The sequence below is a fragment of the Ranitomeya variabilis genome, chromosome 2 (assembly GCF_051348905.1).
Source record: "Ranitomeya variabilis isolate aRanVar5 chromosome 2, aRanVar5.hap1, whole genome shotgun sequence".
NCBI classification, from domain to species: domain Eukaryota; kingdom Metazoa; phylum Chordata; class Amphibia; order Anura; family Dendrobatidae; genus Ranitomeya; species Ranitomeya variabilis.
Genome location: NC_135233.1, coordinates 1038170104 through 1038184132, shown reverse-complemented (window position 1 = coordinate 1038184132; position 14029 = coordinate 1038170104). Strand labels below are relative to the sequence as shown.

At 39.8% G+C, this 14029-nt stretch overlaps 1 protein-coding gene across 4 annotated transcripts in view; it reads right to left on the bottom strand.

Annotated features, from left to right (window-relative positions):
* Positions 1–14029, bottom strand: part of ASAP2 (ArfGAP with SH3 domain, ankyrin repeat and PH domain 2) — a 216678-nt gene that overhangs the window by 62943 nt on the left and 139706 nt on the right. For all 4 annotated transcript variants that reach the window (XM_077291399.1, XM_077291397.1, XM_077291396.1 and 1 more), the window contains exons 8-9: positions 11980–12055; positions 2234–2320 (exon numbers count right to left, since the gene is read on the bottom strand). In XM_077291399.1, coding sequence (XP_077147514.1) covers positions 2234–2320; positions 11980–12055 — 163 coding nt within the window. The remainder of the gene's footprint in view (positions 1–2233; positions 2321–11979; positions 12056–14029) is intronic.

Here is a 14029-nt window from a genome sequence, read left to right as displayed (position 1 = left end):
CTGAAAGTTTCTCTGAATCACTTGGCTCTCATCCACACATAGTGACCCTCTATCACTGACATTAATTGTGACTGCACATTTGTCTGCCAGATCTGCGACCAGATTTCTTCTTTCCCAGAAATTTATAGTCCCACATAGGGCTCGCTTACACAAGCAATGAGTCCTCCTTTTAGGGTATGTGCACACGTTCAGGATTTCTTGCAGAAATTTCCTGAAGAAAAGCGGAAATTTTCTGCAAGAAATCTGCATTTTTTTTTTTGCGTTTTTTTTCCGTTTTTTTCGCGTTTTTTTAGCATTCTGCAAGCGTAATTAGCTTGCAGAATGCTAAGTTTTCCAAGCGATCTGTAGCATCGCTTGGAAAACTGACTGACAAGTTGGTCACACTTGTCAAACATACTGTTTGACAAGTGTGACCAACTTTTTACTATAGATGCAGCTTATGCAGCATCTATAGTAAAAGATAGAATGTTTAAAAATAATAAAAAAAATAAAAAAATGCTTATACTCACCCAGACATCTCATCAGCGGCGACCGTTCGTCTTCCTATAGCTGGTCTGTGCGCACAGGACCTTCCGTGACGTCACGGTCACGTGAGCGGTCACATGACCGCTCACGACCAATCACAGGACAGTGACGTCATCGGCAAGGTCCTTCGCCGCACATGAGCTACAGGAACCGAACGGCAGCGTGCAGTGGAGGCGGGAACACTGCGCGGGACATCGAGGGTGAGTATAGGCCTATTTTTTATTTTATTTCTTATTTTTTGACCACTTATATGGTGCCCAGTGCGTGGAGGAGAGTCTCCTCTCCTCCACACTGGGTACCAACCGCACATTATCTGCTTACTTCCCGCATGGTGTGCACAGCCCCGTGCGGGAAGTAAGCAGATCAATGGACCCCTAGGTGTGCGGAATCCCTGCAATTCCGCATTTTTAATGAACATGTTGCTTTTTTTTCTGCTATGCGATTTTTTCGCGGAAAAAATCGCAACATTTGCACAAAAAATGCGGAATACCTTGTAAATAGGAGGCATATGTTAGCGTTTTTTTCGCGTTTTTATCACGTTTTTATAGCGAAAAAACGCGAAAAAAACGCTAAAAATCCTGAACGTGTGCACATGGCCTTCGAATCGGATTGATTATGGTAATGACACTCGGCTCAAACTCTGTCTCCGTTTACTGTGATCCGATTGTATGGCATGAGAGAATGGTACCAAAGGTGCGGAAAAGACGAAGAACTTAGGCCATGTGCACACGTTGCGGATTTCTTGCAGAAATTTCCTGAAGAAAACCGGAAATTTTCTGCAAGAAATCCGCATTTTTTTTTTGCGTTTTTTTTCCGTTTTTTTCGCGTTTTTTTAGCATTCTGCAAGCGTAATTAGCTTGCAGAATGCTAAAGTTTTCCAAGCGATCTGTAGCATCGCTTGGAAAACTGACTGACAAGTTGGTCACACTTGTCAAACATAGCGTTTGACAAGTGTGACCAACTTTTTACTATAGATGCAGCCTATGCAGCATCTATAGTAAAAGATAGAATGTTTAAAAATAATAAAAAAAAATAAAAAAATGCTTATACTCACCCAGACATCTCATCAGCGGCGACCGTTCGTCTTCCTATAGCTGGTCTGTGCGCACAGGACCTAGCGTGACGTCACGGTCACGTGAGCGGTCACATGACCGCTCACGACCAATCACAGGACAGTGACGTCATCGGCGAGGTCCTTCGCCGCACATCAGCTACAGGAACCGAACGGCAGCGTGCAGTGGAGGCGGGAACACTGCGCGGGACATCGAGGGTGAGTATAGGACTATTTTTTATTTTATTTCTTATTTTTTGACCACTTATATGGTGCCCAGTCCGTGGAGGAGAGTCTCCTCTCCTCCACCCTGGGTACCAACCGCACATAATCTGCTTACTTCCCGCATGGTGTGCACAGCCCCGTGCGGGAAGTAAGCAGATCAATGGACTCCTAGGTGTGCGGAATCCCTGCAATTCCGCATTTTTAATGAACATGTTGCTTTTTTTTCCGCTATACGATTTTTTCGCGGAAAAAATCGCAACATTTGCACAAAAAATGCGGAATACCTTGTAAATAATAGGAGGCATATGTTAGCGTTTTTTTCGCGTTTTTATAGCGAAAAAACGCGAAAAAAACGCTAAAAATCCTGAACGTGTGCACATGGCCTTAATGTCTCTACCATGTGTGATAAGACTTCTAGGCTCACAAGCTCACCTCCTTCTGCTCCACTTGCAGCGCAGTCTTTAGGATGTCTCTTAGTTGGCTCAATTGTTTTCTTTCTTCATCCTGGACTTGTTTCATCTAAAAAGATGAAAAAAATACAACGACATGTCAAATACAAGTTTTAAGAGAACACTTCACTTAACTTTTAATCCTGCCCTAAAAAAGAAAAAAATCCAAATGGGCAAGAAGCATAGCTGACATAGTGACTCCATATGCAGTCAGACCCTTTCCATTAGCAGCTGCATGGAACAAATTATCCAAGATTAAGAAGAGGAAAAAGCCACAGATAAACAGACATTGTTAGGAATCATTAATCCAGTCTAGCCGCGGCTCTTTCAAAAACAAGATCCTATTTACTACGTAAGATTTAGGGCTCAAAGACTGCCTTATTAATGGCCTGATCCAAGTAAATCCTAATTACCGAAAGCACAGGTCCAGTCCCCATGTGCGTTTAACATCTCAGGGACAATCTGTAGCCATAAATTAGAAAATAAGCCAAAGGGGAAATAAATGTGAACCATAATCCAGCCTCAGATAAACAGGCAAACCATCTAGAACTGCATTACAATGAAATCTAGAGTCGTGAGACCTCAGAATAATGCGATTTTCTTGATGTTAGCTTAGATGTACTTGATTAATGTTGGAACAATTTACACTTACGTCCATATATATTTGGACAGAGACAACATTTTTCTAATTTTGGTTATAAACATTACCACAATGAATTTTAAACAAAACAATTCAGATGCAGTTGAAGTTCAGACTTTCAGCTTTCATTTGAGGGTATCCACATTAAAATTGGATGAAGGGTTTAGGAGTTTCAGCTCCTTAACATGTGCCACCCTGTTTTTAAAGGGACCAAAAGTAATTGGACAGATTCAATAATATTAAATAAAATGTTCATTTCTAGTACTTGGTTGAAAACCCTTTGTTGGCAATGATTGCCTGAAGTCTTGAACTCATGGACATCACCAGACGCTGTGTTTCCTCCTTTTTGATGCTCTGCCAGGCCTTCATTGCGGTGGTTTTCAGTTGCTGTTTGTTTGTCGGCCTTTCTGTGTGAAGTTTAGTCTTTAACAAGTGAAATGCTGCTCAATTGGGTTGAGATCAGGTGACTGACTTGGCCATTCAAGAATATTCCACTTCTTTGCTTTAATAAACTCCTGGGTTGCTTTGGCTTTATGTTTTGGGTCATTGCCCATCTGTAGTATGAAACGATGACCAATCAGTTTGGCTGCATTTGGCTGGATCTGAGCACACAGTATGTCTCTGAATACCTCAGAATTCATTCGGCTGCTTCTGTCCTGTGTCACATCATCAATAAACACTAGTGACCCAGTGCCACTGGCAGCCATGCATGCCCAAGTCATTACACTGCCTCCGCCGTGTTTTACAGATGAGGTGGTATGCTTTGGATCATGAGCTGTACCACGCCTTCGCCATACAGTTGTGGCCAAAAGTATTGACACCCCGGCAATTCTGCCAGATAATACTCAGTTTCTTCCTGAAAATGATTGCAAACACAAATTCTTTGGTATTATCTTCATTTAATTTGTCTTACATGAAAAAACACAAAAGAGAATGAAGCAAAAAGCAAAACATTGATCATTTCACACAAAACTCCAAAAATGGGCCAGACAAAAGTATTAGCACCCTCAGCCTAATACTTGGTTGCATAACCTTTAGCCAAAATAACTGCAACCAACCACTGCCGGTAACCACCAATGAGTTTCTTACAATGCTCTGCTGGAATTTTAGACCATTCTTCTTTGGCAAACTGCTCCAGGTCCCTGATGTTTGAAGGGTGCCTTCTTCAAACTGCCATTTTTAGATCTCTCCACAGGTGTTCTATGGGATTCAGGTCTGGACTCATTGCTGGTCACCTTAGAAGTCTCCAGTGCTTTCTCTCAAACCATTTTCTAGTGCTTTTTGAAGTGTGTTTTGGGTCATTGTCCTGCTGGAAGACCAATGACCTGTGAGGGAGACCCAGCTTTCTCACACTGGGCCCTACATTAGGCTGCACAATTTGTTGGTAGTCTTCAGACTTCATAATGCCATGCACACGGTCAAGCAGTCCAGTGCCAGAGGCAGCAAAGCAACCCCAAAACATCAGGGAACCTCCGCCATGTTTGACTGTAGGGACCGTGTTCTTTTCTTTGAATGCCTCTTTTTTTCTCCTGTAAACTCTATGTTGATGCCTTTGCCGCCCAAAAAGCTCTACTTTTGTCTCATCTGACAAGAAAACATTCTTCCAAAACATTTTAAGGCTTTTTCAGGTAAGTTTTGGCAAACTCCAGCCTGGCTTCTTTATGTCTCGGGGTAAGAAGTGGGGTCTTCCTGGGTCTCCTACCATACAGTCCCTTTTCATTCAGACGCCGATGGATAGTACGGGTTGACACTGTTGTACCCTCGGACTGCAGGGCAGCTTGAACTTGTTTGGATGTTAGTCGAGGTTCTTTATCCAACATCCGCACAATCTTGCAATGAAATCTCGTCAATTTTTCTTTTCTGTCCACATCTAGGGAGGTTAGCCACAGTGCCATGGGCTTTAAACTTCTTGATGACACTGCGCACGGTAGACACAGGAACATTCAGGTCTTTGGAGATGGACTTGTAGACTTGAGATTGCTCATGCTTCCTCACAATGTGGTTTCTCAAGTCCTCAGACAGTTCTTTGGTCTTCTTTCTTTTCTCCATGCTCAATGTGGTGCACACAATGACACAGGACAGAGGTTGAGTCAACTTTAATCCATGTCAACTGGCTGCAAGTGTGATTTAGTTATTGCCAACACCTGTTAGGTGCCACAGGTAAGTTACAGGTGCTGTTAATTACACAAATTAGAGAAGCATCACATGATTTTTCGACCAGTGCCAATACTTTTGTCCACCCCCTTTTTATGTTTGGTGTGGAATTATATCCAATTTGGCTTTAGGACAATTCTTTTTGTGTTTTTTCATTTAAGACAAATTAAATGAAGATAATAACAAAGAATTTGTGTTTGCAATCATTTTCAGGAAGAAACTGAGTATTATCTGACAGAACTGCAGGGGTGTCAATACTTTTGACCATAACTGTACTTTTCTCTTTCCATCATTCTGGTGGAGGCTAATCTTGGTTTCATCTGTCCAAAAAAATGTTCTTCCAGAACTGTACTGGCTTTTTTAGATTTTTTTTTAGCAAAGTCCAGTCTAGCCTTTTTATTCTTGACACTTATGAGTGGCTTGCACCGTGCAGTGAACCCTCTGTATTTACTTTCATGCAGTCTTCTCTTTATGGTAGATTTGGATATTGATACGCCGACCTCCTGGAGAGTGTTGGTCACTTGGATGGCTGTAGTGAAGGGGTTTCTCTTCACCATGGAGATTATTCTGCGATCATCCACCACTGTTGTCTTCCGTGGACGCCCAGGTCTTTTTGCATTGATGAGTTCACCAGTACTTACTTTCTTTCTCAGGATGTACCAAACTGTAGATTTTGCCACTTCTAATATTGTATCAAGTTCTCGGATGGGTTTTTTCTGTTTTCGCAGCTTAAGGATGACTTGTTTCACCTGCATGAAGAGCTCCTTTGACCGCATGTTTACTTCACAGCAAAACCTTCCAAATGCAAACACCACATCTCAAATCAACTCCAGGCCTTTTATCTGCTTAATTGAGAATGGCATAACGAAGGGAATGCCCACACCTGTCCATGAAAGAGCCTTGGAGTCAATTGTCCAATTACTTTCGGTCCCTTTAAAAACAGGGTGGCACTTGTTAACGAGCTGAAACTCGTAAACCCTTCATCCAATTTTAATGTGGATACCCTCAAATGAAAGCTGAAAGTCTGAACTTCACTGCATCTGAATTGTTTTGTTTAAAATTAATTGTGGTAATGTCTATAACCAAAATTAGAAAAATGTTGTCTCTGTCCAAATATATATGGACTTAACTGTAGGTCCTGCAACCATGTTGGTGGTGTGTGGCTGTCAAAAGAGATTCCTGTGAACCTACTCCTATCTTGTGGCATCCATAGCACTTCTTCTGATTAGTAGACCTGGCACGATGTCATGCGCAACGATGATGTCATGGTAAGCCTACTAATTTAAAGAGGCGCGAAGGATGCCGGTAGGTAGGAGAACTTTGCAGGTTTGGTCTGGTAGCCACAGACTACGTATCTTTTTGCTCAGCTCCAGTTTTCTTACTGTCAGGCATTGACCTCCTACTTTAAATAAATCCCATATTGAACATTTAAAATGGAAAATTAGATACTCCTGGGTGAAAATTTGCATTTATCCTCACCATGAAGCGGAAATTTCCTGCCCGCAGATGTTGCAGATTTTTGGTAACCATCAGGCTGTTTTCGGATATGGATTTCAACCCATCCAATGACATGGATTCCCCCAAGATCATCATGGCTTAAGAAGCCCATACACAACAGATCAAAGTGATGGAAATGGCCAGTTATGACTATAATGAATGACTGCCTGCTGGATTGATTAGTTTCAATCAACTACTGAACGCCTGTAAACATCCCAGAACCCTGTTGAACTTTTTTTGGCCTTGATTTGCACAAGTGGAATGTGCATGGGTTGTAAACCATTTCAATTGTCCTCTTTAAGACAGTGGTTGATGACACACAGAGTAATAGGAGTAACGCATAAATTCAGCCAAGGTAAGTAATGCGAAATATGTATTGTGCACTGTGGTGAAAAATGGGCAACAGACCCTGACACATGCATTATGGGAATGCTGACTAGAGGTTCCTGAAGAAATGCCAAAGACAGAGGGTAAAGGATGTTTTGGTAAAAACTTATGTTTTGTGAACTCATAATCCTGATCTTGCATGAATGTCTAATTATCACCCAACCTACAGAAACGAGAAGGAATGAAGTGGTGACATCAGCAAGTAACACGGTTTTCACAGCTGCTTCGAGAAGACTTGTTCTGTTATTTCTATAAACATACGCTTGTGCCACAGGGATGGAGAAAACATTACATGAAGTATAAAGCCATGCTGACAAAGCATTCTCCCCCAAGACATAGACTATTTGTGACGGGAAGGGTATCATTTAGCTGAATTCTTATTTCCCAAGACAAGTTTGCCAATTCATGAGAAAAAAATGTTTTGGGAAAAGATTAAAAAAAAAAAAAAAAAAAAGACAGAAGACGAATCGACATCTTCGAAATGCAATGCTGGAGAAGGATGTTATCAATACCATGGATGGCAAGAAGAACAAATAAATCAATTTTGGAACAAATCAACCCAGACATGTAACTCAAAGCGAGGATGACCAAGCTACGACTTGCCAACTTTGGAAATATCACACAAAGAGAGCAATTACTGGAGAAAGTTATCATGGTCAGAAGAATAGAAGGAATAAGGCAAAGAGGAAGACCAGCAACCCGATGGCTTAATTCTGTCAAGATGACGGCAGACATGACCGTGGTGAACGATCTGTAGGAACATCACTCTTCCTGCAGATTGGTCATTCAAGTCGCCATGGCTCAAGATCAAACCGAAGGCCGTTAAATAATAAAAAATATAAATGTAGGCCAAAATTGACAGCTGACATCCCTATATTCAAGACACTGATGTGCCTTCCATAGAGCTGGGGTCCATGGTTATCTTCTCAATTCCTGGGCGAGCTATTGTAGGAGGAACTTTTTTTGCGATTATTTTCTCAACTCTTCGAATGAGACATACTACGCTTTCGTCTGTGTTTTATTTTTTGTTTTTTACTTTATTTTCCATGTACTCATATGTGCATAGTTGTTATGATATTTTATTTTCCAGTTTTTGTGTGAAGATTCACTTATGTATATCTTTTCAATATTTTCCATACCAGTAAAATTGTTCTGATGAAGGTCCGGATGTGGGCCGAAAACGTTCAAACTTTGTGGATGCACATTAAAGGATCTTCTTCTTTACACCAAAATTCTTCTTGAGTGCCAAGTTTTTTTCTTATATTGTAGGAGGTACGTCACCAGTCCACATCAACAGTGCTTCTAAAGATTGGCTGGAGACAGCTCCAATCCATACAGAAGTGCTCATCCACTAAAGTACTTGTTGTAAAATTGATTAGTTCCTATATCAAGGAGTCTGATCTACTTTTACCGGTTACACCTTAAAGAGGACTTCTCAAACTCCTGGAAAACTGCATAATGTAAAGGGATAACAAAATATATAAAGCATGTCTCAAAAATATATCATAAGGAAAAGTAGAAAATGTAATTTCCAACTTACTAATGAAAGCTCTGTCCCTTTAGGAGAGCAATAATGAAGTCAGCTCGGGCTCTACACGGTTTCCCTATCTTGTCAGCTTTGTGAAACTTCTAGATGGGCGTTACCAGTATAGAAAGGGAAGACTGTGCTGCTAACATGCTGACTGTAGCGATACCTGATGTAATGCAAGATGGATTCCTGTGTATTATGGAGCAGCAGGGAGAGGCAGCAGCCAGAAGACAGCTACACAGGTAAAACTGGCACAGCTTCTTCTCAGTGTGACTGCTTTGGGCTCTATGTGTATGGTGGTGAAATTACTACATTTGTCTTTAAAATGTTGGTAAATCTATGACAAAAAAGGGGAATGGATTATCCTATTGTAATATATAAAACTGCAGTAAAATGCAAAATCCTGGTCTGAGTACAAAGCTCCCTTTATGCTGAATCTGACTACGGTATATTCTTCGCTCATTGGTGGAAGTGAAGTAAAACTTGTGATCCTGTAATACTGAGAGAAGTCATCTGATCTATGAATGAAAGTTACCTGAAAAATGTCACGATTGTAGTCTTTCAATTTACAGTATGCTGCAACGTGTGAAATTTTGGGTAAATCCACAGCATTTCTACGATGAAATCCAAAATAAAATTGCCAAAATGTGGTGTGTATTGGACCAAAGTGGTAAAAGGTCTATTCCCAACAGAATTAGTAATATCCTGTCCTTATCCTTAAAATAGCACATCCAGAACAGAGCAGACTTACACATGTTCGGCCTCTGCACCATTCACTGTATACGGGACGGCTGGAGAAAGCGGAGTACAGCGCTTACCTATTTGCACCAGTCCCATGGGACATAGGAGAACATACTCTGCTCCACAGAAGACGGTACGGTCCATTCTCGGGGCTCCAGAGCTCTGATCTTCGGATCTACTACCATATGATTGGAAATAACCCCTTTATAATGCATGTAGATGTTCTCGCAGCAGAGAATATGTTTGGACTAATCTGTAGCAGATTTCACGACCACGGCACGATCCTGCCATGCAGATCTTGTTGTGGCTTTGCAGCAGATTTCACCATATGTTTTGCAATGCCCGGATGCCACGATAAATCCCTTACACAGAATTGTCATGCCACAGATCTAAAAATTTGCACCACGTGTCAATTTCTGCCCAGATAATTTTCCACAGTGTTTAGTTGAGATGATTAAACTCTTAGCTGGTGCTGTGTTATATCGCGGATTTTCTATATGTAGACACCCAACAAGTACGCCATGTGTGCCAATCACTAGCCTAGGGCGATCATGGACTCAGTCCAAATGAGGAAACTGTAAAACGACTAAGGGCTTTGTGGATATTGGCGATACAACCATTCCACAAAATGATGAGAGTTGTACAGTGTGCCGGGCCAGTCTGCAGTCTGGGGCTACAGCTCCTGCTTTTTGGCCTTCAGTCCTTTTTTCCAGCTATGCAATACTTGGCTTTTAGTTACGATACTTGATTTTAACGAGCCGAGCTACTGTATGTGTGCTCCATTGCGGAGATCTGGGTCTTAAGGGACTTCATTAGGATCTGAAGATGTTAATTAGGACCAGAGCACATCATCAGCTTCTAAAAAATAATTCATATGATCATTTTGTTACAGAGAATTCTTTTAATAAATGATTACAGGGATGTGCTATCCAGTATTAACAGCTGTAGGATGTGGACATTTGCAGGAGCCTGTGCTGGTTTTTACCCTCTAGTAAGTGAGTGATTACCAAAAAATCATCGTTCTTCTTATATGCAAATCAAAAGATAATTTCTCTGTGCCATCAGATTCTTCCGGCACAAAGGTCTTTGTCAATTTCTCGAGAAACATTCAACAGATCGTAGATATCAAGGTATCATTTGATTCAACTTTCTATGACCTGGCGTGCCCATATAGAGGGCTTAGAAGAGTTGATCCTACTGACAGATTCCCTTTAACAGAGGCCCGTTTGACCAATACACCACTAAGGACACATTTATTGCATGCGTAAGATTTATAGATGTAAATGTACAGTGGGCCAAAAGTTTTGAGACGGACACAAATTTTCATTTTCACACATTTTGACATTTTAGTGTTCTTTGATTTTATTCGGATGTTTTCATTATTATGAAACATTTCTTAAGTCTTTCCACTTTTCTTGACAAATACATCAAGGGTATGGAAAGACTCAATATTTAGAGTGTTGCCCTTTATTGTTCAAGACTTTTGACCTTCGTCCTGACAGCTGAATATCGGCGTCTGGGCCAAATCGTGACTGACGACCACCCAATCTTGTCTTGTCAGTGCTTAAAGTTTATCCCAGTGTCTTAGTTTTTGTTTGTCCTCCCACTTTTTGAGATTCTCAATGGGTTTGAGTTTGGTGGAGCTTCATGGCCATGAATTTAAAAAGTCAATGTTTTGTTAAACGAGCCAATTAGTTACCACTTCTGTGACATGGTCTCCGTCATGCTGAAAAAAAAACATTGTTCTTCACCATTCTACTCCTGGATGGTTGGGAGAAGATTCTCTCAGAGGATGTTTAGATCCCATTCTTTATTCATGGCAAAAAGAAAATTGGCAGTGACCCCCTGCATGGATGACTAGCAACTTCTCTATCACTCTATGACTGTCTTCGGTAAGGAAGAGGGGCCTCAAACTGTCCCTGGAACTGGGACCCTAACTATCCCTGTCCCGAGGGTACTCTTGAAGGTAGAGAGGCCTGAGCCTCCGACCTTACTATGCTCCTGTTAATGTCCTAAGCTGTCCCCTCCCCCAGGAGGCCTGAGACAGATATATGTTAGTGTATATACACGCAAGCAAACAGGGATAACAAAAAGCAACTTGCATACAAAAACACTCACTAAGTGTAGTGAGGAATAAAGGGAAGGATAGGAAGGTACAAACCAAATGAGAATAGGATAATGGAGAAAGCATACACCCAAAAACAGCAAACAACAATCTCCAGCAGCAACTATGAACTCCAAATTCAGCACACCAACTCCAGCAAGCCAGGAAGCAAAACTTTCACAGGCAGGGATGAACAGGTCTGGCCAGGTTTTACAGAGAAAGAAAAATGAGCAGGTCACTAGCAGCTGAAAGATGAAGCTTCATGTCTCTAACCAGCGTAGAAAGAGTTGTCAACCTCTTCAGTGCCCAAGGAAACAAAGTCCATTTAATATGAGGGAAGTAAGGATCACCTAACCCCAGATCTCCCAGAAGACGTGACACACTTGTGACATTCTCCCAACAACGCTGTGAAAATTGGAGTCTTTTTATAACCTTGATGTACTTTTCAATAAAAGAAACATATGAAATGCTTGTATTTGTACTTCAGTAACCATAGAAGCATCTAACAAAGATCCAAGACTCTGAAACTGCAAGTTTTGTGAAAACCGAACACGTAAATGTAAGTACAACAGAAGGGTCGATTTACTATTATTATAAATTGCAAAGAACCATGAGCACAAAAAGAGCAATTATCCACTAACAGAACATCATGGTAAAAAAGAAAATCACTACAATTACCGTATGCAGATCCGTCGATAGCTTCTCAATGGAAGGTTTGAGGTTTTCGACAGCTTTCAGTCCATCTTGAAAAAAGCTAAAAATAAAATAAAATGAGATGAGCGGAGGTCAGAATCCGCCAGGCTGACGGTATCTGGAAGGCATCAATGTACATGACGGAGCAAGCAGTTTTAAACAATAAGATAAATTATTCTAAAAAAAAGCAATTACAGAGCTGCGGCTTTATAGTTCATGCAGAACATCGTTGTCACCCGAACATCAGAGGAAAGCATTTGTACTGATGATCCGGAAAAGAAGAATTTTCCACTGATGTAAAACTCTTTCCATCCCCCCATATCGTGTCCATAGCACGACACTAACAGGATGAGGTTCACCTATACATCTGCCCGCGTGACCTTCACTTCACATTAACGTGGAATATTGGAGAGGGGGGACGTAATCGTGTAAACACGAGGGATAGCGGAGGTCGGGGGCACACTTAAAGATTTTTTTCACATCAAGCAAAGAAAAATGGCTGAGTTGTAACAATTAGGAAGAAAAAACAAACCATGTAAGAAGCAAAACTGAAAAAAAACAAAAAACAAAAAAACACAATGATTAAATTAACTAGTTAAGGGCTGGCTTATCCCCTGTCCATACATACATTTTGGGTTTTAGTACATGCAGTCTTGAAAGCTATTCATTTTTTTGTTTGGTTAATTAAATAACTTTGCATCTTTTTTTCAGTGATATACAGGGCTTGTCTTTCATGTCATTTTTAGATATGCTTTTTTTAAAAAAAAAAAGAAATTTAAAAAAATGTGGAAAATAAAGTTTTTGGGTTTTTTTAAGCACAAATAAACGGTGTTCACTTTATTTACTATGACTTGTAGATTGCAGATACTGTATAATGTTTGAGCTTTTGAAGCCTAGACTAGAAATTATAGTTTTAAGCCATCCGTGGTCTTATACGTGCTGTATTTATTTTATTGTACCATTTAATATTTTTATAAATAGTACCTTTAAAAATTTATTATCATGTAAGACATTTGTGAGAGACATTTTAACATTAAATATATATATATGTGTATATGTATGTGTGTATTGTATTTGGAGATATATATATATATATATATATATATAATAGATAGATATTATTATTTATTATTATAGCGCCATTTATTCCAGGGCGCTTTACGTGTGCGCGTGTATGTATGTATGTATGTATGTATGTATGTATGTATGTATGTATGTATGTATGTATGTGTATATATATATATATGTGTATATATATATATATATATATATATATATATATATATATATATATATATATATATATATATATATATATATATATATATATATATATACTAGACTGTGGCCCGATTCTAATGCATCGGGTATTCTAGAATATGCATGTCCCCGTAGTATATTGACAATGATGATTCCAGAATTCGCGGCAGACTGAGCCCGTTGCTGATTGGTCGAGGCAACCTTTATGACATCATCGTCGCCATGGCAACCATTATGACATCTACGTCGATACTGTGCCCGTCGCTGACGGCCTCGACCAATCAGAGACGCGGGATTTCCAGGACAGACAGACAGACAGAAAAACCCTTAGACAAATAAATATATATATATATATATATATATATATATATATATATATATATATATATATATATATATATATATATATATATATATATACACACACACACACACACACACACACATATATACACACACACACACATACATACACATATATATATATATATATATATAAATAAATATATATATGTATATGTATATATGTATATGTATATATGTATATATACAGTGGGGCAAAAAGTATTTAGTCATTCAGCAATAGTGCAAGTTCCACCACTTAAAAAGATGAGAGGCGTCTGTAATTTACATCATAGGTAGACCTCAACTATGGGAGACAAACTGAGAAAAAAAAATCCAGAAAATCACATTGTCTGTTTTTTTATCATTTTATTTGCATATTATGGTGGAAAATAAGTATTTGGTCAGAAACAAACAATCCAGATTTCTGGCT